The following is a 27,196-nucleotide window of genomic DNA, read 5'->3' on the forward strand; positions in this document are numbered from 1 at the left end:
TCGTCCATATGTCGACGCAAAAATATCATGGCTTTTGCCTTTTCTTGTGATGTCGATATGCCATTTTCTTTTATGGTCTCATTTAGACCCAATGACTCAAAATGCATTTCTACATCGAGAGTCCATGGCATATAATTTTTCCCCGTAATATCAAGAGCAATGAATTCGAGCTTTACCAAGTTTGACATGGTGGTAGTAAAAAAAATTACGATGCATTTTATTAGTTAATAAATAATACAAAGTAATGGATAAACAACAAGTACAAGCATTTGTAAAAATAAAAAAAACACACGAGGAGGATATTCTCTGATAAATACAAGACTCGTGAGTATGATAACCAAAATAATTAAAAATAACCTTGAGAAAGTCATCTTCTTTTTTCTTCGAAAAATTTGATGAAAAATAATTTTTAGAGAATAAGAGAAAATTGGAGTGATTGAATGTAATTGTGAGATCATATTTATAGGGCAAAAACTAGCCGTTTTGTTACCGTTGGTGTAAAAAAAATAAATATATATATTTGTATAATTTTATGGTAATAATATTGTGTATATAATATTAGTCATGTTTAAATAATTATGTATATCATATCACATTATTATAATGATGTGCCATAAGTTATTTTGTTTAAAAACCTTATAGGCTTTTATACTTGTCGTATCCCTTACCGAGAGTGTGGGATGTCGTCTTAACATCCTCCCAAGATTTATAACAAGTTTTTGAAAAATTTGTTATTTCTAATAATAACATTATATTATATATGAAATATATATATAATAAATAAATAACAGTAAAATAAATATCATTACTTTTGTTAACTTTTTCTTATGTTTGGATATTGGAAAAGTATGGAGGACTTTTAGAGCTTCGTGCTGATAACGTATTGTGAAAATGTAAAAATTTATGGTAAAAAGTAAAAATCTCAAAATTTACCAAATTACACACTTTATAATATTTTTCTATCTACTCAATTGTGAATTTCTTCACAAATGGTGAGCCTATTTATAGAATTTATTTATAAATAATCCAAAAATAAAATACATCATTACCTACATCATCACACACTAATTTTCAATATTTACAACTCTTATTTTCAACATTCAAATATTCAACATTCAAATATTTAATACACACATTTTAAATATTATTTTTCAACACTAGAAAATAAAATGAATCATTTTTGACAAAAAACTTATTAGAGTTAAGACTGAATTTTGACGACAGATTGGGTCACAGTTTTTGAAACTTTCCCTTTAACAAGAAAATCAATTTAGTGGAATTAATTGGAATTTTGATTATATTAAGGACCAAAATTAGAATAAAGTAAGATATGCACAGATTTATTTATTTGGGCATACGGGTGTGTACCTACGCCAGCCAGCCAGCCAGCCATTTGTCCTTAGTCAGGAGTCCCACGCCTGCTTCCATGCAAAACACGTCCATACCTTGAATCATCATGTCAACAGCGGCATTCCTTAAAACTTTTATGCATTTCCGAATGGAGTTGAAATGCTCATCTTCGGAAACTGAGAAGATTAACTCAATCACTTCCTCTCGTCATCGTGGCCATGAAAACGGCGGTGGTTTCGACTATAGAAAAGGGGTGAAGAGTCTTCTTGAATCAGCGCCTCACCTGCAGAAGCTGCCACCGGAATTCGTTCTGAAGTTGGATCAGAATCCGATGGACGCTGCTGCCGGTTCCGACATTCCGACGATCGATCTGAGCGGGCTAGATGGATCCGCGGAACAGAAGGCGGCAACCATCAAAGCGATTGGCGATGCCTGTGTTGAGTGGGGGTTCTTTAGGGTGAGCAATATGTCTGCATTTATATTCTTTGCTCTTTACGTATGCAGGAAAAAAATTGATTAAGCGGTGACTACAAATTTTTGAAAAATCAATGCAGGAAAAAATATATATTTTACATGTTTGATCATTGGGATTGGGGCAATGCCTAGACTAAATTTTTTAAAATTTTATTTAGGTCAAAGATCATGGGATTGATGAGAAACTGATCTCGGAGATGTTTGAAGTTATCGAAGAATTCTTTGGGCTGAGTTTGGAGGAAAAAATGAAATATTATTCAGAGGATGTGTTGAGTCCGGTGAGATATGGGACCAGCCTGAACACACCATTGGCGCATAAGCTTCACTGGAGGGATTATTTGAGGCATTATGGTCATCCATTTCCAAATAGTATTTTCAAGCTCTGGCCAGACAACCCACCTCACTACAGGTTAATTTTTGGGTTTTTGGTTCTTCTAATTAAATTAGAGTTTAATGCAATAACTTTTTTCTTTTAGTTCTAGTTTCTCTTTATGTTAATATATATGACATGGGACCCGTCAGTCAATCAATCATATTTATTGTCAAATCATTAATTTTCGACCAAATTTAATAGGAACTTATAAGAACCAAGATCGTGTTGGTAACTCGAGTTTTTTCACTTTTACGTTGGAACTCCAATTATTTTTTTCAAAAAATAAGGCGAATTGTGAGGTTTTTGTTTATACCGTAACATGCACGTTATGTCGTCAGACATGATTAAATTTCAAGTCACGCAAACCATCTCCAAAGCTACACCAAAAACACCATTTTGGTGCAACTTTTTTCCACCCAATGAGGGTTGCGCTGCGCCTCTGCGCCAATTCCTCTGCGCTTTTCTTTTTTATTTTTTTATTTGTATTTATTACAAATATTTAATATAATAATTAATATATGTAAATAAAAAGAATATTTTGAGAATATTCTTTTTTATTTAAGATTTAAAGTAAATGGGTTGAAGATGAATATTGTATTTGGTGTAGAAATCGCGTTATTTTAGTGTAGATGTTTTAAATCTTTAAATGTACTATTTTGATTATTGGAATTAATTTTTTGTACAATAAATATTTTTTTTGTATCAATTAGATTTACTATTTTATTTAGTTTCCAGGAAACGGACTTTTATATATTTATAAAAAAATAAAAGCTAATTAACTAAAATTCTATGTACCTCTACTAAGCCTTGAGATAAGTACATTATGTTGTATGGGATCAAATAAGTAAAATAAAAAATGGTTTTAAGGAATCAAATTATGTTATCAAAATACTTATAAATTAAATCAAATCATAAGATTTGCATGCATTACTAATCTTCTTTCATATGTGATTTTAGAGATGTTGCAAAGGCATATTTAGTGGAAATATGGAAGTTGACAATGAAGCTAGGTGGTGCCATATCCCAAAGTTTAGGACTAGAGGAAGACTACTTTGAGAGATCACTTGGGGAAGGAGTCCAAATCCTTGCTTGCAACTACTACCCGCCGTGCCCCGAGCCGAACAAGACCTTAGGGCTTGCAGCTCATTCTGATCATGGTGGGATAACAATCTTGATGGAAAATGGAGTGGAGGGATTACAAATCAAACATGACGGTGCATGGGTTTCTGTCCATGATGTCCCACACACATTTGTCGTCAACGTCGGAGATTATTTGGAGGTTAGCATGTAATTACTACGAGAAGTGATGGGATCAGTACCAGCGATATATAGTCTCATATTTTATTTTGAATTTTTCTAAAATTGTATATGTGGTTTGTATATCATCTCTACAGATACTGAGCAATGGAAGGTATAAGAGTATCGAGCATCGAGCGACGGTGAACCAGCACAAAACCAGGATTTCGGTGGCCGTAGGTCACGGGCCCGAAATGTCTACGATTGTTAAGCCCGCAGCCCCGTTGGTTAACGAGACCGACGGCCAATACCGGTCTGTCACATATAAAGATTATGTCAAACTCCAACAAAGTATCACTAGTCGAGGGAAGAATGCATTGGAGAAATTAAAGATCTGAAGCTTTTGAGGCAATTTGAGCACATAAGGTACTGTTGGCATTCAGTAGTGTGTAGCCAAGCAATTGGCCTTGTGATGTTGTATATATTTTGATTCCAATAAATTTCCGTGTGTTGTAGACTGATTATGTAAAACTTGGCTGCTTTATTTCATAAATAGTATTTTTATATATTTATTTCATTATTATTGATGTCACGCCCCATGACCGGAGTTCATGACACTATCAGTATTTAACAATTTTCTTTGAAAACAATAAGCATCATAGCAAATCAAATAACCAAACTAGTCTATTTCATAAAAGATTGTTGTCTTTACAATGGATAATCAAAAGAGTGAGGAAGTAGACTTGATTCACAAAAACATACTGAAATGCGGAATCAAATTACCACTTAATTAAAATGGAAACTCGATCCTCGAACTAAGTGCTTCCTCACCATCCCTGGAACAACTGTTCTTCCTTGTCCACATGTTCATCATCTTTATATGGGGAGAAAAGTAAAGGGTGAGTATTCTGGGAAATATTCATCAAGTGGGAGGCGTCGCAACAGAGGTCAAAACTCAGAATAGACAGATTTCAAAGCTTAACTAATAAATATATCATATTATAACAGAAACATATATATAAGTGAAATTCATCTCATCATGGTTACTGGTCATTTTCCCCAATATGTTACTCCTATATGAGGTGAGGCCATACCACGATTTTATACACACCGTGTGTGGTCAATATCATGGTTTTATATCCACTGTGTGGGAGTCATAACAAAACTTATCAGACTTTAGAAATTCCTTTCACTTTTAATTCGAATCATAACATTGTTTTTCAAATTCGCAGCATGATGAGATGAGCATAACAAATTGGAACATAATGAGTAGAAAGCAAATGAAGCAAAGAATAACAAAACATATGGTGATTCGGTCGAATTTAAAACATAAATAGATTTTAAAACATATATAAACCTATTTACTGTTTTTGGATCAAAATGTGTACAACCATTGCTTTAATTAGGTGTCGCACCAAACTAGAACATGGATGGAACCTTGCTTAGGTTTTCTCTCTACTAGACCTATCAAGTTTGGACATAAGTTCTTCTCATAAAACACTTCGAGATTGGCAGAATAGTCGCTAGAAAATGACAGCTTTTTCTTGCTCAAAGGGGGATAAATTTATTGTTTGGTGCAGGATTTTGGTTTGTCATTTTTTCAGAATGTGCAAGGTGATTATGGGGTACAAAGTGGTAGATCAAGGGAAGTCAAAGGAACCTTGCATTGGATGATAATAGTGGTCAAAGTTGTATTTTTAGGAGTCACCTAGATCATCTAAAAAGCCACTTAATTAATACACTTTTTTTTTACTCTTAGCTCAAAATGGTAGCTGCATTTTGATTATTAAAATAATAATTTATGAACTTTTTGAGCTGAAATATCGAGCCCATGAGCTAACGATTTCATGTTCATGAATAGCAATCATATGAGACTTTTAAGTTTGTAAATTTTGAGTTCATTGAGGTGATTTGTGCATCAAAAAATCCAAGTCACACATCACATCCTCCTTATTGGAAGTTTTGTCCTTGAAAGTTGTTTTTTCTTGGTCCTACAAAATAAGGGCATTGGATGCACACTTTCTCTTCTAGCTCCCATGTCACTTCTCTTTCGGTATGATAGCCATTACTTTGATGTATGAAATGGAGCATCGTCTTAGTACCTGATCTTCAATGTACACTACATGGATAAAGACTTTTTCGTATTTCAGTTCTTCGTTTAATTTTCCTTCTATTAGTAATGGTTCGACTAAAAAAATATGGATCGAGTTAGTAATATATTTTGGAATGTGAAAAACTGTGGTTTGTTGAAATATTTAGTTGCAATGCGGTCTATATGCTAAGGTTACTAGTTTTACTAGAATCGCGAATTGTCTAACATATCTTGGATTTGTTTCCCTACCTTGTTGAATCGGAATAATCCTTTCATGAGTGAGACTACACATGAGATTTTTCTTTTCTTGTCAAATCTCATAACATCCTTCATAGGTACTATTTTCACAAACACGTGGCCACCGACTGCAAACCCGAGATCCCGTCTTCTTCTATCAACGTAGCTTTTCTGTCGGCTCTGAGTAGTCTTCATCCTGTCTCGGATCTTGGCGACCAAATCCATGGTGTGCTGAACTAGTTTGGGTCCCATCGCAGCTCTTTCTCCTACCTCGTCTCAATGGATTGGCAATCTAAATTTCCTTCCGTAAAGTGCCTTGTATGGAGCCATTCCTATGGATGACTGATAGTTGTTGCCATACGTGAACTCCACTAGAGGTAACTTCGATTCTCAACTCCCTTGGAAATCGATCACCCATGCTCAGAGTAGATCCTCTAGAATCTGTATAACTCTCTCAGACTGACCGTCTGTCTGGAGATGAAATGTTTGTGCTGAACAGTAGCTTGGTCCCCAAGGCTGCATGCAAACTCTTCTAGAATGATGAAGAGAATCGTGTTTCTCTGTCTGAAGCTATGGAAACTATAATCTAGGCAGTCTGACTATCTCTTGAATATACAGCTCTGCATACTGCATCATGGAGAAAGACGTCTTTACTGGTAGTAAATATGTTGACTTAATAAGACGGTCCATTATTACCCAAATGACATTGAATCAATCTAGCTACACCAACTACCTGGGGGCGAGACGTCAGCAACTCTCGTAACTGGGTCTTGGCCAAATATGGAAATATGATTGTCAAGCTCCCTTTAGGGCCTTTTCCCTCATGATATCCTCAATCATATCATTTATGCCATAATCAATTCACATCCTTCAAAATATTTTTCTTTTCCTTTTATTTATAAAATATCGTATCCTTCAAAAATCGTAAAATAACATTTTTTTGGGAGAAATCTTATAGCATTTGCATATATCATAAAAATATCATATTTTCATCATGAATATTTTAAAATATCATTTAGTCACTACAAGAAAAACGTCATACAACAATACACATACGACAACGGTTTTTGTGCAAAACCGTTGTCGTAGAGTTTTTAACAACAGTTTTAGCCAAAACCGTTGTCTTTTGGGGATCAAAGACAACGGTTTTTTAAAACCGTTGTCTTTGAGGTGCCAAAGACAACGGTTTTAAACAACTGTTGTCTTTGGGGGGTCAAAGACAACGGTTTTAGGGTCAATGACAACGTTCATAGAACCGTTGTCTATTAGCGTGTTTTTTTGGAAAATAGACAACGGCTTTAAGAAACCGTTGTCGAGTAGCGTGGTGTTTGGACAAATAACAACGGTAGGGGAAGACGTTGTCAAATTTAGCGACGGAATTTCAAACAACCGTCGCTAAAATTAGCGACGGTTTGACATTAACCGTCGCTCCATCAAGATCAGCGACGGGTTTGAATAAACAGTCGCTAATTATAGCGACTGTTTTACATCAAACCGTCGCATGTTTAAAATTAGCAACGGTTTAATGTTATCCGTCGCTAAATTTAGCAACGGTTTTTAAAACACCGTCGCAATATTTCGCGACGGTGTGAATTGCAACCGTTGTCAAATTAAAACATGCGACAGTATTTCAAAACCTGTCGCTAAATTTCGCGACAATAAAATCCAAACCGTCGCTAATTTAAATTTTGGCGACAGTTTAACAACAAACCGTCGCCAACTCACTATAAATACCCGCGTTCCACTCCATTTTCTTTCACAACACTTAAAATTTTTCTCACTACTTCACAACACTTATCTCTCATACACAATTTAACACTTCACACAACACTTAAATTTTTTTCTCATACACATTTTTATCACTTCACACCACACTTAAAATTTTTCTCTCATACACATTTTTATCACTTCACACAATACTTAAAATTTTTCTCTCATACACATTTTTATCACTTCACACAACACTTAAAATTTTTCTCTCATACACAATTTTATCACTTCACACAACACTTAAAATTTTTCTCATACACAATTTTATCCTTTCACAACACTTAAAATTTTTCTCTTACATTTAAAACACTTAAAATTTTTCTATTTTACACGATTATAATTTCGATTGTTAGTTTCTTTTAGATTTATTAAATTATTAAAAGAATTTTTTTATTTTTCGAAACAAATTAGCGACGGAATGCATGATTAAAGATCGTCGCTAAATGTTACGACGACGACGGTTTTTATATGCTGATCATCGCTAAATTTAGCGACGGTTGTTATATGTAGGTCGTCGCTAAATTTAGCGACGGCTTTTATATGTAGGCCGTCGCTAAATTTAGCGACGGTTATGATTAAAACCGTCGCGAATGGATTTAGCGACGGTTTTATATACCGTCGCAAATGCTACCTACCACAACGGGTAAAAACCGTTGTCGTTGAACGGACTTTCAACAACACCCTCAATTACAACAGTTTTTAAAAGGCTACGACAACGGATAAAATCCGTTGTCGTAGCCCGTTTTTCTTGTAGTGAGCATGTATTATGATTCTTTGATAAACTTCCGGACCATTCGAACTACCCAAAACGTAAAGTAACTATTTTACCCTTGGAACTTGAACTTCTCAATTTTGATTTTCTCTTACTTTTATTGACTCGAGCCTATCACATAGCATCATATAATCTTAAATTTGACTTCTAATATTTTTTTAGACGTAAACTCGAACCTTTCGATTTAATCGACTTAATAATTAAACCGTGAAACGTTTTAAACCCGAATAAATTCAAAACTTTATGTTTTAACCCCAAGTTTTAAACTTAGTTTTTCATCCTAAAATACCCTCGTGAACAACGAACCATCCCCCGTGAACCATGTTTTGAGTGCTTTTGAGTTGAAATTCGAAGTTTGTACTTCATCAGTTGTCAATGCACTATCTGGTTTGTTGAAACTATCATCAACTGCATCCACAATTCTTGGTAGAGAGTAACCATCTAAAAACATGTTTTCATGCTCTTTCTTCTATGAATTTAATGTATAGCCTAATTTTTACTTTCCAAATATCATAATTGGATCCATCCAAAGCGCGGTCGAAAATTAGTGTTGACAGATATGACGTTCATTGTATTTTTACCTATTTAAAAAAAAACCAGAATCATACTTAATATATCAAGAGTATGCTCTGATATCAATTGAGCTATTTTTTTAACATTAAAGTACAAAAATACTAAGATTGTGTGTAGGTGATGTGAAGGTGTTGTCACACATATTCACAACATGCAGTGAAATATATTAATTCAACACACAAATAAATTTTAATAAATAACATAAGACAAAATAAATCATGCACGAGTATAAAAATTTGTATGGTGCCTCTTGGCAAATTATTCATTAGAAAATCGTAATTAGTTCACAAAATCAATACTACATGAAATATTAATTAGAAAATTGTAATTAGTTAACAAAATAATCAGTTCTTGTTGAATCCCAAATTAACAATAACAAAATCATGGATGCAACAACTGTATCGTCAAAACTCGGAGCCTCAAATAACTATTCAACCAACACTTTATACAAATTTTTTTCTTCAAGTGTCTCCAACACTTCACGATAACAAAATAATACGCATTGACTTTAGCTTTTATTAATTCTCCGATTTAATTCGTTGCTCTTCCTGCTGTGTTTCACTGATTTCCTTCAAGTCCAGAAAACAATACGCACGTAGCAAAAATAATAAGAGACTTCATTTGCCCTAGATTTTCTTCCTTGTATAGACTTCTACACAAATATGGAAATAAAAATTTAATTAGGAAACAAATTCATCTGAACTATAGTATAATATCTAGATATCTTATCATAAATATCAAAATTATAACAAATCTTTTTTTTTTACGGTTAACACTTGTAATTATTTCATAGCCAAGATGTCCTTAGTTACAAGATAAATCAACCATAAGGGAAAAGCTCCAATCTCCCATACAAATTGAGAGTTGGAAGAAATAACAAAAGCAGCTATCGAATGGGCTGCCACATTTGCCGATCGACGAACATGAAAAAGTGAAATGTTGTTTCGAGAATTCAATAGAAATTTGATATCTGAAGCAATAGAACCTGAATAGCTAAGGTTCTCTTCCGTCCTTGTGACTGCTTGCACGACAAGGAGAAAATCTGAGGCAACATTGATGAATCTGTAAGTTATGCAGTTGAGCCAATTTTAAGCCCTCGCGAATAGCAATAAGTTCGGCGTATAAAACCGACTGGGGCATGTCAATCTTCCGTCCAAGAACTACTACTAGTTGTCCCTCGTGATTCCTCACCACTCCTCCAATAGCACAGCTGTTAGATTCCTCATTATAGGCCGCATCAACATCCAATCGGAGCTTATATTCTGTTGGCGGCACCCACACGGCAGGGGATGAGCACTGTATATCAACAGGCAATGTCGATAGAGCTACTTGAGCCAGTTGAAAATCATGCAGCAGGGTTTCACTCCAACCTGTATTAGTAATTTCCAATCTCCCATGACTCTTGTGAATCAACCGCAATCTTTCACTCCACGTCGCCCAAGTATGCATAGCAAACAATTCAAACTCTTTCTTGCTAAGCTTATCGTTCATCCACAAGAAGATATCGAACATTTCCAGGTGGCAGACCCATTTCAAGAGCGGCCGGAAACAATTTTCTTTCCAACAATACTTTATGGCTGCACATAGGAATAAAGAGTGGCCCGTAGAGTCCCGACTCCCCTGACACAGCAGGCACACATTTGCTACTGGAACATGATGAGTCTGCAAGTTTCTTTCCGTGGGAATTATATTATGTATCACTCTCCAGCAGAATATCTTGACTTTCGGCGGAAGCGAAAGAGCCCAGAGGAAGTTCCACCAGCTTTTCATTGTAATGCTCGAACTAGACAATGGTGGATCATAGAATCCTGAAGTTGCCTTATACCCTTCTCGGACTGTATATTTGCCTTGAGCATCGAATAACCAGAATCAGTTTCCTCATGTGGCGTCGCTAGTAGAGGAATAGCCCATATATCATGCACCAGATGAGGGGAAAAGAGCTGTTGTACGACAGATACCTTCCAGCTCCCATTATCAATAAGGTCCTGAACCTTTCTGTTGTCTAGACTCGGAGACTGAGAAATTATGCCTTTTGATATCGGAATCCATCTATCCCCAACCAGGTTTATTTTTTGCGTCGTTGCCCACATGCCAACACAGCTCGATATCCAGTAAAGAGCGACTCCATAACAATGACCTCCAGAGGTACGATGGGTTGCTGCCAAGGCCGGCCTCCATAATATCTTGGTGCCTGAAATATCTAGCTTTAAGCACACGGCCCACTAATGATCTCGGATTTAATAATATACGCCATATCTGTTTTGCCAACAATGCCTTATTAAACGTTTCAAGGTGTCGAAAACCCAACCTACCTATACACTTTGGCTGGCATAGTGCTTTCCAAGATTTCCAATGCATTCGTCTCTTTCCCTCCCCAACACGCCACCAGAAATTTGAGCATTCACGCTCTATCTCTTCACAAACCGACTTCGGGATTCGAAAACAGGACATAGCATAGGGGGGTATTGCCTGCAGCACCGATTTTATCAAAATCTCCTTACCCCCCCACTGAAAAATTTTTGTTGCCCCAACCTTGTATTCATTTCACAACTCTCTCCACAAGATATCTGAACTGTAGTCTCTTGCTTCTAGTAGAGAACACTGGGAGTCCAAGATAGACCTCATGCCCGTGCACTAACGAAATGGCCAGTCTTGACTTAATATTTTCTGCCAGTTGCGCATCGGTATTCGGGCTAAAAGAGAGCGAGGATTTCTCAAAGTTAATCAGTTGTCCTGAGGCCTTCTCATAAGAAGATAAGCAGTTCCGGATAGCCTCATAGTCTGCCATTGTCGCTCTAAAAAAGAGAAGGCTTGCAAAGAACAGGTGAGTAATGGTTGGGCAAGATGAGGCAATCCGAACTCCTGTTAATAGCCTGCATTGTTCAAGAGATATGAGAGCAGAAGATAAACCATGAGCACACAAGACAAATAAATATGGGGAAAAAAGGTCTCCATGTCTTAAACCTCGGTCTGGTCTGACATTTTCAATGATTTCACCATTTAAGGAGAAGGAGTATCGAACAGTTTGCAACACCGCATAATTTTCTCCACCCAAATAGGTGAAAATCCCAACCGGAGCATCATTCCTTCAAGAAAACCCCATTCCACTCTATCGTAGGCCTTACTCATGTCAAGATTCAGTGCACCATAACCTTTCTGGCCCTGTTTTCTGCTTCTAATCCAGTGTAATGTTTCAAAACTGAGAATGATGTTATCTGATATCAATCTGCCAGGCACGAATGCACTCTGGAATTCATTCACTGTATTCTTAAGAATAGGTCTGAACCTATTTGTCAAACACCAAGCAACTACTTTATAGCAGACATTGCAGTGACTAATGGGCCGGAAGTCTTTCATAGTCATTGGACTCGGAGTCTTCGGTATAAGAGTAATTATTGTGTCATTCCAGTCCTCAAGAGCCTCACCCTCATTGAGTATGTTTAATATGGCTTCCGAGATATCTTCGCCTATCACATCCCAAAATTTTTGAAAGAAAAAAGCAGGCATACCATCTGGTCCTGGGGCTTTGTCTTGATGCAAGTCAAACATCGCCTTCTTCACTTCAGCCACTGTGAATAGATTACATAGAATTGAATTTGTGTGGTCATCAATTGTCTCCTTCACACAGTCCAGGATCTGGTTTCTATCATTTTCTGCAAGATTATCAGATAGAAACAGGTGAGAAAAGTAGTCCTCCACAGTCTCAGCCATGTTACTCATTTCTGTGCACTAGTCCCCATGGGCTGAGACAAGACCAGTAATGTGATTTCTAGATCTCCTAGCCGCCGCAGAAGCATGAAAATATTTAGAGTTTCTATCGCCATGCTTAAGCCAGTTAACCCTACTTCTTTGCTTCCAATATATCTCGTCTTTCGTCGCCAACATCTCCACCTATCGCTCAAGCTCGGAGATACGAGCGACTGAGGTGTGCCACCGATCATGAGTTCTCAAGTAATTCAGATTTTTACGCTTTCCTTGAATTTGTTTGGGAAGTTTACCAAACCTATTTCCAACCCACTTTCTCAAATTCTCCTTGCAACCTTTGATTCGGTCAGGGAATGTAACGGCTTGGTCACTTTTATTCCACCCCATACGGACCACATCTTTGAAGTCCGTCTCCGTCACCCAATGTTGTTCGAACCTGACCAAATGATTTGGTTGAGGAGCTGACTGTAGCTGGCCTCTAAGGTCGAGAAGTAGGGGCCTATGGTCCGAGTGGTAAAACTCAAGGGAGCAAACCCGATCTGCTGGGTATAGCAGCCGCCAACCAAGTGTAGCCACTAGACGGTCAAGTCTCTCAAAAATGATATCATCAGAAGAACGACGGTTAACCCAAGTGAAATACTCACCAGTGCCGTGAAGGTCCGGGAGCGAGCAAGCATTAAGAACTTCTCGAAACGCTCGGGTGTAGGAGAGAGGTCGAGGATTTCCTCCGAGCTTTTCCCTGTCAAAACAAATTTTATTGAAATCGCCACCTACAAGCCACGGATACTCTTTAAATTCCGGCATACAACTCAGGCGGCGGAGAAGAGCCCAAGAAAGGTGTCTATTCTGTGTCTCTGGGTTTCCATAGAAACCATTGAATCTCCACTTCTTATTCCCATGATGAATTATGCTGTCAATATGTCCCGATGTATATGAGTGAATAGTGACGCACAACGGTTCTTTCCAAAAAAGCATCAACCCGCCTCTTCTGCCATCACAGTTAACCACAAACATCCCTGAAAAACCCAGAACATGCTTCCACCAGCTACACTGAAAGTCCCTCATCTTAGTTTCACATATGAAGAGGATGGAGGGTCTCTTTTCCGCGACAAGTCGCTTTAATTCACGAAATGCTCGTTGGTTCCCAAGCCCCCGAGCATTCCAAGTAATGAAACTCATTGGAATCGACGGGGTTTCTTAGCAACCGCCGCCGTTATAAAACATGCCGAGGGAAATACTGACTCCTCAATAGTGCATTTCTTACTAGGAGAGCTTCCGTCATTAACTTTCTCCTTGCCTTTCTCCAATGCTCCACTTCCTTGATTTCTAAGATGTGTTCCATGGGCCCGGGCGCGACGTTTCCAACGCTTTAGGCTGTTGTCCACCATTAGGATTTTTGAATCAAGAAAATTGGGATGCTCCACCACGCACAAATCGTGTTGTGGCTGGACCTCCCGATCAAGCGGCCTAATGAGATGTTTCTCCTTCGGTTCCTCAGCGACTGTAATGGACAAGGTGGGAGCAAGCCGCTTCCCAGTAGAGTGAGATATGTCAGGAGTAAACTTGGTAGGGGCCCCTCCCTTCAGAATGATATCTTCTCGTCCCCGAGGACCAGTATTTCTTAATGTGCTCCTCACAGCCACCTCACAGGAGAAGCTGCCACTATTAGCTGAAGGCTCTCCACTTAGGTATTCCTCGCCACTAGTGTGAGAAGTTCCCGTGGGAGATCTCCGAGTCTTGGCCCCGCCCTTAAGAGGATGAGCTCTTAACCAACTCCCAAACTCTAGATTCCTGCCGTCCACAGGGCTGTGACCACAGTCTCTGAAAAAATGTCCAATACGCCCATAGCTATAACAGAAATCCGGTAGTCGCTCATAAGATAAGATTACAATCACTTCCTCTTTGGCCTGATTAGTGGACACACGTATCGACTTTTTCAGCGACTTTTTTACTTCAATGCAGATACGTTTTCTCGCACAGCATCCCATAGCAAACCCCTTTCTCATTAGTGTCGATCTCATCCACTTCGCCTATAATGCTTCCGACTTTATACAACACATCCCTATGCATGAACTCAGTGGTAAATTATAGCACTGAACCCACAATGAGATTTTATCAAAATTCATGTCTCGAGGGTTTTGTAAACCGCGAGGCTCTGCGAAGATAATTAGGTCACCGAAGAAATTCCACAGGCCCGCCTCGAAGAGCTCTCCTCCGATCAGGGTCTGCATCGAAGTCAAGTATGAAGACGTTGTTTCTCACTGTGCCAATAACCACCGGTCTTACGGTCTGTAATATGCGAGGCATTTGCTGCTTGAAAGTCTTGCAATTAACCGTTTTCGAAGATAAAACTTTAGCCACTAATATGCGAGGCATTTGCTGCTTGAAAGTCTCGCAATTCACCATCTTCGAAGATAAAACTTTAGCCACTAAATAATGTTCCAACCTTTGTTCTCCAGGTTTAAGGTCCCAATCTCGAGGGTTACAGATTCCTCCAGTTCACAGAGTGAGAGATCTTCAAATGGGTCACCAATCTGGTCACCTCAGTCTGGATCCATGACGTGTAGCCAAGCTATAGAACGTGCCTCCCATTATATATTATTGTTATCTTATTGTATAATTTGTAAAAAGCCATGCCTTCCTTAGGATTCTATAACCTTCCAAAGGGAAACAAACAACAAAAAGGCTCTTCCATTTACTTACAATTATTCGAATTAAATATTTAATTCACAGCTGAGAATCTTTAATCATTCAACAAGAATGAGTCATAGAATGAGTGTGACCATGTTGGCCCGACGACGACAGACAGAGGTTCCAAGTATATTTTAACAACCAACAACTAGTCTGTATTTTCTCGAAATTGTATAAGAATAAAATATAAATTTGATTATATAATTGATATTTTGTATTAAATTTGATGATCGTTGAAGAGCAAGAAAATTCAAGAAATTATAATATTAAATACTCTAGAAATCTTTACAATAAATAAATAAAATATTAATTTCTGCCATGGAAGCTTCCTCCTTTCCAACTTCGAAGACTTCCACTTGAAGTCATCCGTTTCACAGTCTACGCCTTCACTAGATCGAAAACCTGTGCTTCAAAAAAAAAAAAAAAAAAAAATTGAAACTTGCATCTACCCGGAAATCTTCCTCCAGAGCAGGGAAGCGATCTTGTTATAACACATACCGCTGAAGACGCTTTCTTCTTTCTGGGTTCTGTCTAATTTTTGCAATTTTTCCTTTTCGCCTGATGTTTGAATCTCGTGCTCTGCATTGCTTGATTTATCGATTTTTAAGTTTTACAATGAAGAAATTTATATGAGATGGCTGATCAGTAAAGGGTTTGAATTTTATCAGTTATTCAAGTAGAGCAGATATGTTGTTAGTTTGTAACAAGGGAGTTGAATTTTGGTGTGTGTGTGTGTATGTGTGTTGTTGTTGTTGTTTCTTGTTTCTTCTGTGGATTGAGAATAATGCTGATCTTCTACGTTTTGTCGTGAACTCGTTTTCTTTTGTTTCAATCCTGGGAGTGGTGGTTTATTTTGTCTCTTTTTTTTAACCTGCAGATTTTTAGTAACAAAGTATCTGACTGCCTCAATAAAAGCCATGGAATCTGGGAATTTGGATAAAGAGATGATTGTTACACAAATTAGTGTTGGTGGGCTGCAAGACTATGTCACTGCTAAAATGCTTCTGGATTACTTTGAAGATAACATTGGATTAGTGTGGAGATGCCGGTTGAAGACTTCCTCCACTCCACCAGAGTCATATCCCAATTATGAGATTGAAGCCAAGAATGTACAGAATAAGAATGGCTATGTAAAGGTTGAACCCCATGCATTTGTGCACTTTGCTGTTTCACATTCAGCAAAAGCCGCCCTTGATGCTGCAGCTCGTGGGAAGCTTGTACTGGGAAGGAAACATTTGAAGGTTAGTTTGGGGGCGGAAAATCCTTATAGGCTGAATGAGAGGAGAAGAACTACTACTCCACTAAAGTTATCGGATGTGAATCTTGAGATTGGATTGTTGAGGAGCAGAGATGAGTTCGTTGTGGGTTGGAGGGGGCCTAGTACTGGGGTTGATTTTTTGGTGGATCCTTTCAGTGGGACGTGCAAACTATTATTCACTAGGGATACTGCTTTCACCGTCAAAGGTGAAGCCAGACATTCTGTGGTGAAGTGTAATTTCAAAATTGAGTTCTTGCCTAGAGAAGTCAAAGAGATAAGACAGTTCAGGGATTTCTCTTCTTTGATAATTTTGTTGCAGCTAGCTTCAGCACCCGTAATTTTCTACAGAACTGCAGATGATGATATTGAAGAATCAGTCCCTTTTGATCTATTGGATGATGACGATCCATGGATCCGAACCACAGACTTCACACCTAGTGGCGCAATCGGTAGGTGCAACACTTATCGGATTTCAGTTCGCCCCAGAAACGGCCCAAGCCTATCGAAGGCCTTGGATTATCTGCAAAAACGCAGGATACCAGTTCTAGAGGAGAGTCCGAGAAAGCAATTTCGAATTCAGGATGAACCTGATTTTGGGGTTCCCATGGCAGATCCATTTTTCTCTTTACATTTCAAGGAAGGTCTATCCTTCAAGGTTCTTTTTTTGGTGAATGCTGTTATGCACAAATTCATCATCAACCAACACCAAATGTCCCAAAAGTTTTTTGATCTTTTGAGAAGGCAACCAGAGGACTTCAATATAATTTCTCTGAAGCACATGTGTTCGTATAAGCGCCCCATTGATGATGCTTCCAGGGGCCTGGAATTGGTTCATAAATGGCTGTTGAAGAACCCCAAGCTCCTTGAAAGGCAGCATGAAATGGACGATATTGTTGAAGTTCGAAGACTGATCATAACTCCAAGCACAGCTTACTGTCTTCCCCCAGAAGTAGAACTGTCGAACAGAGTATTGAGGAAGTACAGAAATATAGCCGACCGATTCTTACGAGTATCTTTCATGGACGAAGCAATGCAGACCCTTAATAAAAATGTTCTCAGTTACTATGCCGCTTCTATAGTTAGGGACATTACCTCAAATTTCAGCCCACAAAGAACCACAATGTTCAAAAGGGTGAAGGATATTTTAGTCCAAGGGTTCTATTTGTGTGGTCGGAAATACACTTTTCTGGCATTTTCAGCGAATCAGCTGCGAGACCGGTCAGCCTGGTTTTTTGCAGAAGACAAGGATACCGGGGTTCAGGTTACCGACATTAAGAAATGGATGGGAAGGTTTACTAACCGGAATGTTGCAAAATGTGCCGCCAGAATGGGGCAATGCTTCTCTTCAACTTATGCTACAGTGGAAGTTCCATCAAGCAAAGTTGACTCAGGTATTGTTGATATTAAAAGAAATGGTTATGTTTTCTCTGATGGTATTGGAATGATATCAGATGATCTTGCCACGGATGTCGCGGAGAAACTTCAGTTGACTGTGAACCCTCCGTGCGCATATCAAATCAGGTATGCAGGTTACAAAGGTGTTGTTGCATGTTGGCCTGCAAAACCTGATGGGAAATCCTTATATCTCAGACCTAGCATGAAGAAATTTGAGTCGAATCATACCATGCTTGAAATTTGTTCTTGGACTAGGTTCCAGCCTGGTTTTCTGAACCGACAGATAGTCACACTACTTTCTGCTCTGAATGTTGAAGATAATGTATTCTGGAACATGCAAGAAACTATGGTTTCAAGACTTGATCAGATGCTTGAAGACACAGACATGGCTTTTGACGTAGTTACTTCTTCGTGTACTGATCAAGGAAACACATCTGCAATTATGTTAGCTGCTGGTTTCAAGCCTAAAACTGAACCTCATTTGCAAGGGATGCTAACGAGCATCAGAGCTGCCCAGCTGGGGGATCTCAGGGAAAAAGCCAGAATATTTGTTTCTTCAGGAAGGTGGTTGATGGGCTGTCTTGATGAACTTGGTTTAGTTGAACAGGGACAATGCTTCATCCAAGTCTCCAACCCATCGTTAGAAGATTGTTTCGTAAAGCACGGAGTCCGGTTTTCTAATTCTAAAAAGAAGTTACAAGTGATCACGGGCATCGTTGCAATTGCAAAGAACCCTTGCCTTCATCCAGGAGATGTAAGGATTCTTGAGGCAATTGATGTTCCAGAATTGCATCATTTGTATGATTGTCTTGTCTTCCCTCAACTGGGAGATAGACCTCATACCGATGAAGCATCTGGGAGTGATCTTGATGGGGATTTGTATTTTGTTGGTTGGGACAAGAATCTCATTCCTCCAAGTAAGAGAAGCTCACCTGCAATGGAGTATGCACCCGGAGAAGTGAAAGAATTGCCACGTGACGTGAGACATTCGGTATACATGCCTTCTTTTCTTTTATTTTTGACGTGACTAGTTTTGAAATTTTTTTCTTACACAGTACCATCTGCGTATATCTATAAATTTTGTCAATCATTTTTTCCTTAGACAGTACCATCTGCGTATCTGAATATGCTGTGGGGGATATAATTATTCAATGTCAGCTATTTCATACTCATGTTGATGATTTTAGCTTTATTTGCCTTTTATCCAGGACATAATTGATTTCTTCACGAAGAACATGGTGAACGAAAGTCTAGGTGCGATCTGCAATGCTCATGTCGTTCATGCAGATATTTGCGAACTTGGGGCCTTGGATGAGAAGTGCATCAAATTGGCTGAGCTAGCCGCTACTGCTGTGGATTTCCCGAAAACGGGTAAAATAGTCACTATGCCAGCTGAACTGAAGCCAAAAATGTATCCTGATTTTATGGGGAAAGAGCCATTCCATTCTTATGATTCGAAAAAGATTTTAGGTAAGCTCTACCGTAGAATCAAAGATTTTTACGATAAAGATAGCATAGGCCCTTCTGAATCGTCATCTGCATCGGAAAACACGATTCCCTATGACCAGGACCTTGAGATCCAAGGTTCTGAAAGTTTTATCGCTGACGCATGGAACTGTAAGTGTTTGTATGACAGCCAGTTGGTCGGTCTTTTAGGCCAGTACAAAGTAAACCGAGAAGAAGAGGTTGTTACCGGTCACATATGGTCCATGCCAAAGTACAGTGGTAAGAAACAAGGGGAGTTGAAGGAAAGACTTAAGCATGCGTACAGCACCTTGAGGAAGGAATTCAGAAAAGTATTCGAGACGACGGTTGACCCGAATTTTGATCATCTTTCTGATGATGAAAAAAATGCAATGTATGAAAAGAAGGCATCGGCTTGGTATCAGGTTACGTATCATGAAAGATGGGTTAAAAAGAGTAAGGAGTTACAAGTGGTGGATGATACTGGAAAGACCGTGATGTTGAGTTTTGCTTGGATTGCTGCTGATTATCTTGCTCGCATTAAAATCAAGCGCAGGAGGACAGAAAATGATATCTCCTCTAAGCCCATCGATTATTTGGGGAGGTACCTCGTTGATAAAATATGATTTAGGTTCTATCTGGACTTTGGAGTGTGAATGAATCCACTTTGTTCCTCCATACACACCTTTTTGGCTGCAAGGCCGCTCTGCCAATCTTAATAATGGTCCCAAGGTCCCAATCCAACATGATGATATGCTCTATGCCACTTCTTGGTTGGAAATTGCCATGTTTGCTAGTCGTTTTTGGTTGTTTCTCATGGTGTCATAAAGAAACAGATTGTCTGTGAGTAATAATTGTGCTTAAAAAAATTGTACCATATTGATGACTGAACTCTAATCATGTATGTACCTACTCTGCTACACTGGTTTGATTAGTCATGTATGTTGCCATGAAAATTATTGGTGTGATCATGGTTTTATCTCAATTAGTTGAGTGTTTTTATCAATCTTAATTAATTTTATAACATAGTTTGTGATCCCATGATGTGACATATGGCTCTTCAGAATTGAGGCTTACTTGCAGTATCCAACTTTACAAAAAGAGACATGAGGTGATCTTAGCTAACACAATGTGTGGTCTGATACAAATCAAAGGCATCCTGTGCACATTAACATAACTTTTTTTTTCAGGAGATAGTATTCTTTAGCTCTAATAGTTTATACCATCTTTTGTCAATGGAGGCCGCGTTCTGTGCGCCTAAATCTGCATCCGTTCAAATTGCATTAGTTTATATGCTATACATACTAGGAGCATGTTTCGAGATCATGAACTAGCTGCTGCATAGTTAATGACACTCACGGCGCAATTTAGGTTCCGAATTCTCACAAACTTCTGAGCAAGTCTCCTGCATAACATACACACATGGTCATGTCCTCTTTTGCTTGACGCAATATAGTACTTGGTGTCATGTGATGAAAAATTACTCTGATAGATGTCGCGAGGCAGATGGTATCCTGTATCAGGGAATCAAGGTCAGCTTCACATCCAGGTTTCACGTAAATGACCTGCAAATGAAATGAAATAACAATAAGATAGAGTATGCTAGTTAATTGAAATTATCAAAAGAGTTAACTAGATGGAGTTTATGGGACTTAATGAAGGATCATCGCCACCAATATCGGGGAGTAGTTGATGATCATCATCTGACCGCTTGCTACTGCTTCTTGATGGAAGAATCCATACTTTAAATGCTGTATCAATCTGTTAAAGAAATACCTTAATTATATATACATCCATGCATGTGTTGATCAAAATTAGTTAGTGCTAGATATATATAAGCCGCAATTACTTCGCCATCAATCATCATATGCTACTGCCCATATAGCATGTCCATCGAAATATGACGTGTATGTTTAAAAGATTTGACATTTTCCTTTCTTAGAAGTCATGACTTTTGCTCGAGTGTGAGAAACTCGATCAGATAATCGGTCCATGAAAAGTGGATACCTGCCTGTCTAAGGTAAGGGGTGCAGCAATTGCAGCATTTTCTAGTGAAGCATGTCTTCATTCTTCCTTCCACTGACATCCCAAGTCCAGCATGCTGCCGACACATATATATACATATATACGTATATGCATGCATGAGAACATACACACTTGCACATTATCATGCATGCTACTTACCTTTTCTATGCAGAGAGTGATGGAAACATCAGCATCTTTATCAACATCATCGGGTACGTCTTGTTGATGAAGAAGCTGTCCTAAAGAAAATATATAATCGCAGTTCCATTTTCCACGCCATCGCCCATCAGACGGGGATATAGTGACTAACCGCGATTTCAACTTCTTTTTGGGCAACTGCAAATGAGAGAATTTAATCAACTCGGAAGCCAGAAATGTCTCGTTTCCTTGATATAAAAAAAATAGTGGTTGTGCAACTATAATGCAAAATAATAATTAGAATTAAAAATCCGTGGGTATTGTTAACCATATCATTTGATTTATTATTTTAATATTATATATCATTTATCATATCATTTCACGGAACAAACGGTGTAAAAAATAGTGTAAATACATATAGTCATGATTGAAAATACTGTAATGAAAAAAAATAAAAGTTTGAGCAACAACTGATTCATGTGTATTTTATATAGAGTAGGTCTAATGTGAGACCGTCTCACGGATCATAATCTATGAGACGGGTCAACCATACCCATATTCATAATAAAAAGTAATACTCATAGTATAAAAAGTAATAATTTTTCATGGGTAACCCAAATAAAACATTCGTCTCACAAATACGATCCGTGAGACTGAAATTATTTAAAAAGTCAGATTATTTTAGCAAAATTCATTTATAAAAATAAATCATAAAATCTAACCAAATACAGTCTAGATAATTAAAACGTACAGCAAAGAGTGAGTCCATTTCAGCAAACAGATGGATAAAATTAAATCTCGAAAGAAATCAATTACCTGCTGCATTGAAATTAGCTGGGAATGTTGCTGGGTATATTTGTTTGAAGCTTTGGGCATATACGGCCATACTTGCTGCGGATTACGCTTGATCAAGAAGTGATAATTGTACGGCGGAATTGAGATTGATCTGTTAATTCTTTCAGCCACCGTTATATGATTGTTGAGTGATAATCTCGCAGCCATTACTTATCTCTTTCTTTGTAAAAAATATGGTACATATATGATCTTTAAACATGTGGAGATAATGTTACCCCGCGTGGCACTCTACTCGACAAGCAAATTTCTACACACATAGGTTTCTTGTATTCGTTGTATGGGTCGACTTAATTATTAGTTTTAATTAGAGATGGCAATGGACCGGAGCGGAGGTGGATTTGACATTCTCATCCTCATCTCCATCCCCGAATTCCATCATCACCCCCGTACCCGCCACAATCCCTGTTTTTTCGGGTTCGGGGATTAACTTTGGGGATCAACTTCTCATCCCCGCCTCCATCCCCTTTCAAAAATATTAATATGGTAAGATGATGACGGATTCGGAGATTTTCTCAAACCAAAACTTATTATTATCTATTATCATTAGAGATACTATTAATATTAATATTAATATTAATATTATTATATTATTAATACTAATATTTTATTCAGGGCCGGTCTTAGACTTTGAAGGGTCCGGTGCAAAAAGAAAAAAAAAACTCTTTGAAAGATAAGGGCTTTTTTAAATGTAAAGGTGAAATTTGAAGTGTCAAATTAATAAGCCCATTATCCACTATTAAATTTTAGAAAATTTGAAAATAAAATCCAAAGCTCATATATCCAACTCCATATACCTTTGACCCCATTTTAATTGGGGCCTTATCCAGTTGGGGGCCCTGTGCGGTGGCCTCATGTTGACCACCCCAGGGCCGCCTCTGATTTTATTATTGATATTATTTTCGATGCGAGTTCGGGGATTTCGGGATGGGAGTGATCCTCATCCCTGTTTCGAGTTTTCTCTGTGGGCCCGTGGGAAAAGTTGCCAGGGCTTTTTGTAAAAATATTACAAATTAATAAAATTGTTATTAAAATGTTGCAAAGTGAGAAGTTTTATAAAACTAGTATAATCCGTTTGACACTGCAACGGAATCTAAATTTACAAATTCCGTACAATAATATTTGAAAAGATAATTTCACTATTTTTTTTCTATTTTAATTGTGTTATTAATATTGTATTAAATTAATGTAATTATAATTTTATTCAGTTGCATTATACTATTAATTATAATTCTGTTACATTTTTAAATATGAATATTAATAAAATTATAAAATTATTAATAGGAATACTAATAAGAAAGTAATAATAAATAGAAATGGTAGGGTTTGAAAAAAAAATTCGAAGTTCGTATTTTAAAACTAAATATATTATTTAAATATGAAAATTAGTTAATATTATGTGTTTTTTCACTATTTAGTATAGTAATTATAATAATTTAATAAAATAAAGTAATTAAAAAGTAATTGTAAACTTAATGTATCATGCTTACTAAATTGGAGTGATTTTTAATTTTAAATCATCTTATTTGTTTTTTAAAATTTATAAAAATAAATAAGTCATGTCTACTTATTTTTTTTAGTAAAAAAATTTTCATTTCATGTCACGCCAATGAAGTATTTGTGACATGAATTGAAATAATATTTTTTTAATTAAAATTTAAAATCATGTAACGCCTATTTAGGTGTGATATGGATTGAAATATTTTTTTTATTCAAATGTAAAATGTAGGCGTGAAATGAATTGATCATATTTTTTGAAAAAAATTATTTAAATGTAAGTCACGACTTATATGCGTGAGATTGTAATGTGAGGGCCTTACTTTACGTACTTGGCTATAAAAAGTTTTATTTTATTTTTTTGTTATGATTATACATTATGTCATAATTTTCTGTGCAGACATGGATTTTGTGAGGGCCTTACTTTATGTATGTGACTACGTCATTATTTAAGATGGTAGGGTTAGATATAGTATCCTCGCGACCAGGCCCATTAAAATCCCTCGATCTACTATATTTTCCCAACTGGTGAATTATGTGCATCGAAAGCTGGAGATCGACCAATCAAAATTCTGCATCAAATTTTCAACGAAATATTATTATAGCTCGGCGTCTCGTTACATTGAAGAGCATGTCTATATCACAGATGATGATAGTTTACAATTTATGTTTGAGTTGCCGACACTGGATTGCATGTACTTGTATGTTGATTCATCGCCAGTGTTACAGAATGTGTTAAATGTAGGGCGGCTCTCATTCATACCCGGTCGAAAGTCACTTTGTAAAAATTGTGTAAAACTAACGACAAATTGAGTGTAGTAACCAGAGTCATACGATGGAAAACTTGAAACCACGGGCGGAGTAGTGTATGCCATATTTGAAGATGATGGTTTGGGTTCAAACTCATTTTTTGTCCATATCGGTGGAGATTGCACATGAGCTGGGCGTGTCTGTGACAAAGATGCATATGTTATGTAACCTATATTTATTACAATTAATTAAAGTAATGTATACATGTAGATAAATTGAACATGACTTACGATAAATTGTCGGTAGTTTGCATCAACAAGATGGTAGCCATCATGTTTGAAGGTACCACTGGCGGCGAGAGAAAAATTTGTGAAATTCGATGATACCAACCAACATAGTCCACTATGATGTCAGGTGTACCAGGTATGACATAATCCCCACCAATCACAAAATTATATATGTCATTCCACATTTCTACAAAATCTTTGTGATATGTCGCCCAATCACAGTTGTTCCGGCCTTGTCGCGTCAATTTATGAAAATTATCAAAGTTAGTAGCAGGTGGCTGGATACCCTGATGCATTCTAATTTGTCGAAGACACCGCTCTGGTCTATGCATCTCAACTATATGAAAATTGATCAATGCACATGCCGACCGACATAGATGAATTATGTTTCCATCAAGAATTCTAACGACCTCCGCGGACTCCATATCATAAACTATCCATAGAAACTGAACCAAATAAAATAAAAAAACGATTATCAAGTTGATAATATAAAATTCAGACATAATTTTTTAAAAAATTCAAACTTTAAACAACTAATTTATATATCTACATGCCCTTCTACCATCCTATCAAGCATATCTCCCATTATACGGACCGAATAATGGGCCGTGTGTGTCCAAGAGAATCCGCGTCTCCACCTGCAATTTATAAAAATACATAATACAGGCATTAAAAGTACATAACAAAATAATAATAATAAATGTTAATTAATTCTTATTAGTACCATGTGACAATGGTAGACCATGAAGCACATTTGCAGCCTGATCTTCTGAAATAGATACTTGTTGCGCTCTATCAGAGCAAAGAAGAATAATTCTAGACCATACTCAAATCTGCAATAACATACAACAGAAATTGTCAAATCATAAGAAAAATTAAGTACAACAAATATAATGACCGTAGAAGTGTAAAAATACCTGCAATATCTAAGCAGGCCCACACAAATCGATCTTTAATCCCATTGATGTGTCGCACAACTCTCTATAAAGATATACCAACACATCAGAACCCCAGGTAAACGTATTTACCATTTCTATGTCCTCAAGAAACTGCAAATACATAAGTTTCACAGCAGCACCTTCCGAGTCCGGAAACATACAGCCACCAATGATCATTAATGCTACACAACGAGAATATTGTGTCACGTACTCTTCAGTGCTTTGATCATTAATTATATTATTTAGACAATGGTCTCGCAAAGCGGTCAGGTAAAGGTGTGAACCTTTAATCTAAGAAGATGTAGACGTAAAACCCAACCAAGTTGCGCAGCGCTGTTATAACGTATGTTTGTCGTACGCAGTATCTACACCAGTGATGGGCATGCCATCAATATTCAACCCCCAAATAAGGGCCACGTCATGTAGGGTGATTGTTGCCTCGCCAACTGTAAGGTGAAATATGTGTATCTCCCGACACCATCTCTCAACGATGGTTGTAAGCAAATGATTATCATAATTTTTAATAAGCCACACTGAATAACTCCATAGAAACTCATGCGTGATAAACATAGGCGGACATGAAGGTGAATTCCAGCATTATGCAATCTCCAAAGACATTTGTCAGACCGACGTGGAGGAATTAGTGCATCCATGTTTTCAGCGTTGATATTATTTTATATGTGTTTACCCTGTAAATACAACACATTATCCGTATTTTCAGCCATTTTGCAAACAAAAAATCATTATATAACAAATATTATAATCTTTATCATAAAAATGTAACTAAATATTGTATATTAAACCAAATTTATTAAATTGTTGTAACTAAATACATCTAATAATACAGGACTAAATTGTCTTTTTCCATCTCACTTGGATAAAATAAAACGATAAATTTATTAAATTTTATCTCAGTAATTAATAAATAATTAATATATTTTAAGTTTATAGAATCTCACACGAGTAAACAATTTTCGTAAAGCAACGATAAATATGAAATAAATTGCTAAAAAATATACTTGTGAAGTCATGCATGATAAAATAGTTTGAAAAATGACAGTGGTCAAATAATTTTTTGAATTGTAACATTTCTTTAAAAATTGAAAAATGACATTCAAACATATAGGAAAAATAAATATAAACAAAAGTTAAAAATTAAGAAAGTTATATTTCAAATACATTATCAAACAAAGATTATTTGGTTAATTATTTCAGCCCAGAGCACAACACTAACATAATTCAAAAAAATAATTAATTAAATAAAATAAAATCAATAACGTTACCTCTTATGATTCCCTCGTATGAAATAACCTGTCAAA

General features: G+C 37.0%; 5 protein-coding genes across 6 annotated transcripts; 2 read left to right on the forward strand and 3 right to left on the reverse strand.

The window, feature by feature from the left end:
- Positions 1-1,343: 1,343 nt before the first annotated feature.
- Positions 1,344-3,995, forward strand: LOC140833980 (flavanone 3-dioxygenase 2-like). Its single transcript, XM_073198533.1, has 4 exons — positions 1,344-1,807; positions 1,983-2,233; positions 3,155-3,476; positions 3,592-3,995. The coding sequence occupies exons 1-4, from the start codon at positions 1,457-1,459 to the stop codon at positions 3,829-3,831; spliced, it is 1,164 nt and encodes a 387-aa protein (XP_073054634.1). The 5' UTR covers positions 1,344-1,456; the 3' UTR covers positions 3,832-3,995.
- Positions 3,996-12,768: 8,773 nt separating this feature from the next.
- Positions 12,769-13,761, reverse strand: LOC140835425 (uncharacterized). Its single transcript, XM_073200918.1, has one exon. It carries the CDS (start codon positions 13,759-13,761, stop codon positions 12,769-12,771), a length of 993 nt encoding a protein of 330 aa, XP_073057019.1.
- Positions 13,762-15,589: 1,828 nt separating this feature from the next.
- LOC140833981 (RNA-dependent RNA polymerase 6) lies at positions 15,590-20,016 on the forward strand. 2 transcript variants are annotated; one of them, XM_073198535.1, is made up of 3 exons: positions 15,591-15,797; positions 16,151-18,917; positions 19,135-20,016. In XM_073198535.1, the coding sequence occupies exons 2-3, from the start codon at positions 16,191-16,193 to the stop codon at positions 20,014-20,016; spliced, it is 3,609 nt and encodes a 1,202-aa protein (XP_073054636.1). In that variant the 5' UTR covers positions 15,591-15,797; positions 16,151-16,190. The 2 variants fall into 2 exon arrangements, with proteins under 2 accessions (XP_073054635.1, XP_073054636.1); XM_073198534.1 differs by having other exon boundaries at positions 15,590-18,917.
- Positions 20,017-20,536: 520 nt separating this feature from the next.
- Positions 20,537-22,653, reverse strand: LOC140833982 (large ribosomal RNA subunit accumulation protein YCED homolog 2, chloroplastic). Its single transcript, XM_073198536.1, has 7 exons — positions 22,370-22,653; positions 21,575-21,751; positions 21,402-21,491; positions 21,047-21,151; positions 20,875-20,955; positions 20,750-20,795; positions 20,537-20,653 (listed from the first exon to the last, which is right to left on the reverse strand). The coding sequence occupies exons 1-7, from the start codon at positions 22,553-22,555 to the stop codon at positions 20,577-20,579; spliced, it is 762 nt and encodes a 253-aa protein (XP_073054637.1). The 5' UTR covers positions 22,556-22,653; the 3' UTR covers positions 20,537-20,576.
- Positions 22,654-24,473: 1,820 nt separating this feature from the next.
- Positions 24,474-26,756, reverse strand: LOC140833400 (serine/threonine-protein phosphatase 7 long form homolog). The gene is made up of 6 exons (XM_073197746.1): positions 26,162-26,756; positions 25,857-25,920; positions 25,664-25,772; positions 25,490-25,577; positions 24,943-25,385; positions 24,474-24,852 (listed from the first exon to the last, which is right to left on the reverse strand). Exons 4-6 carry the CDS (start codon positions 25,523-25,525, stop codon positions 24,660-24,662), a joined length of 672 nt encoding a protein of 223 aa, XP_073053847.1. The 5' UTR covers positions 25,526-25,577; positions 25,664-25,772; positions 25,857-25,920; positions 26,162-26,756; the 3' UTR covers positions 24,474-24,659.
- Positions 26,757-27,196: the final 440 nt, after the last annotated feature.

This window comes from Primulina eburnea, chromosome 6 (genome assembly GCF_022965805.1).
Source record: "Primulina eburnea isolate SZY01 chromosome 6, ASM2296580v1, whole genome shotgun sequence".
Lineage (NCBI taxonomy): Eukaryota > Viridiplantae > Streptophyta > Magnoliopsida > Lamiales > Gesneriaceae > Primulina > Primulina eburnea.

What these genes read in the sequence shown, in the direction of transcription:
- LOC140833980 (XM_073198533.1), top strand. Translation starts at nt 1,457, where the DNA reads ATGTCAACAGCGGCATTCCTTAAAACTTTTATGCATTTCCGAATGGAG. An exon ending in TTGAGTGGGGGTTCTTTAGG is followed by an intron (nt 1,808 to 1,982) that starts GTGAGCAATATG and finishes AATTTTATTTAG; the next exon opens with GTCAAAGATCATGGGATTGA. An exon ending in ACGTCGGAGATTATTTGGAG is followed by an intron (nt 3,477 to 3,591) that starts GTTAGCATGTAA and finishes TCATCTCTACAG; the next exon opens with ATACTGAGCAATGGAAGGTA.
- LOC140835425 (XM_073200918.1), bottom strand. Translation starts at nt 13,761, where the DNA reads ATGAGTTTCATTACTTGGAATGCTCGGGGGCTTGGGAACCAACGAGCA.
- LOC140833981 (XM_073198534.1), top strand. Translation starts at nt 16,191, where the DNA reads ATGGAATCTGGGAATTTGGATAAAGAGATGATTGTTACACAAATTAGT. An exon ending in CACGTGACGTGAGACATTCG is followed by an intron (nt 18,918 to 19,134) that starts GTATACATGCCT and finishes CCTTTTATCCAG; the next exon opens with GACATAATTGATTTCTTCAC.
- LOC140833982 (XM_073198536.1), bottom strand. Translation starts at nt 22,555, where the DNA reads ATGGCTGCGAGATTATCACTCAACAATCATATAACGGTGGCTGAAAGA. An exon ending in GCCTCGCGACATCTATCAGA is followed by an intron (nt 20,796 to 20,874) that starts GTAATTTTTCAT and finishes TATGTTATGCAG; the next exon opens with GAGACTTGCTCAGAAGTTTG. An exon ending in TTCGGAACCTAAATTGCGCC is followed by an intron (nt 20,654 to 20,749) that starts GTGAGTGTCATT and finishes GAACGGATGCAG; the next exon opens with ATTTAGGCGCACAGAACGCG.
- LOC140833400 (XM_073197746.1), bottom strand. Translation starts at nt 25,525, where the DNA reads ATGGGAGATATGCTTGATAGGATGGTAGAAGGGCAT. An exon ending in ATAGGATGGTAGAAGGGCAT is followed by an intron (nt 25,386 to 25,489) that starts GTAGATATATAA and finishes TATTTGGTTCAG; the next exon opens with TTTCTATGGATAGTTTATGA. An exon ending in CAAACTACCGACAATTTATC is followed by an intron (nt 24,853 to 24,942) that starts GTAAGTCATGTT and finishes TCTTTGTCACAG; the next exon opens with ACACGCCCAGCTCATGTGCA.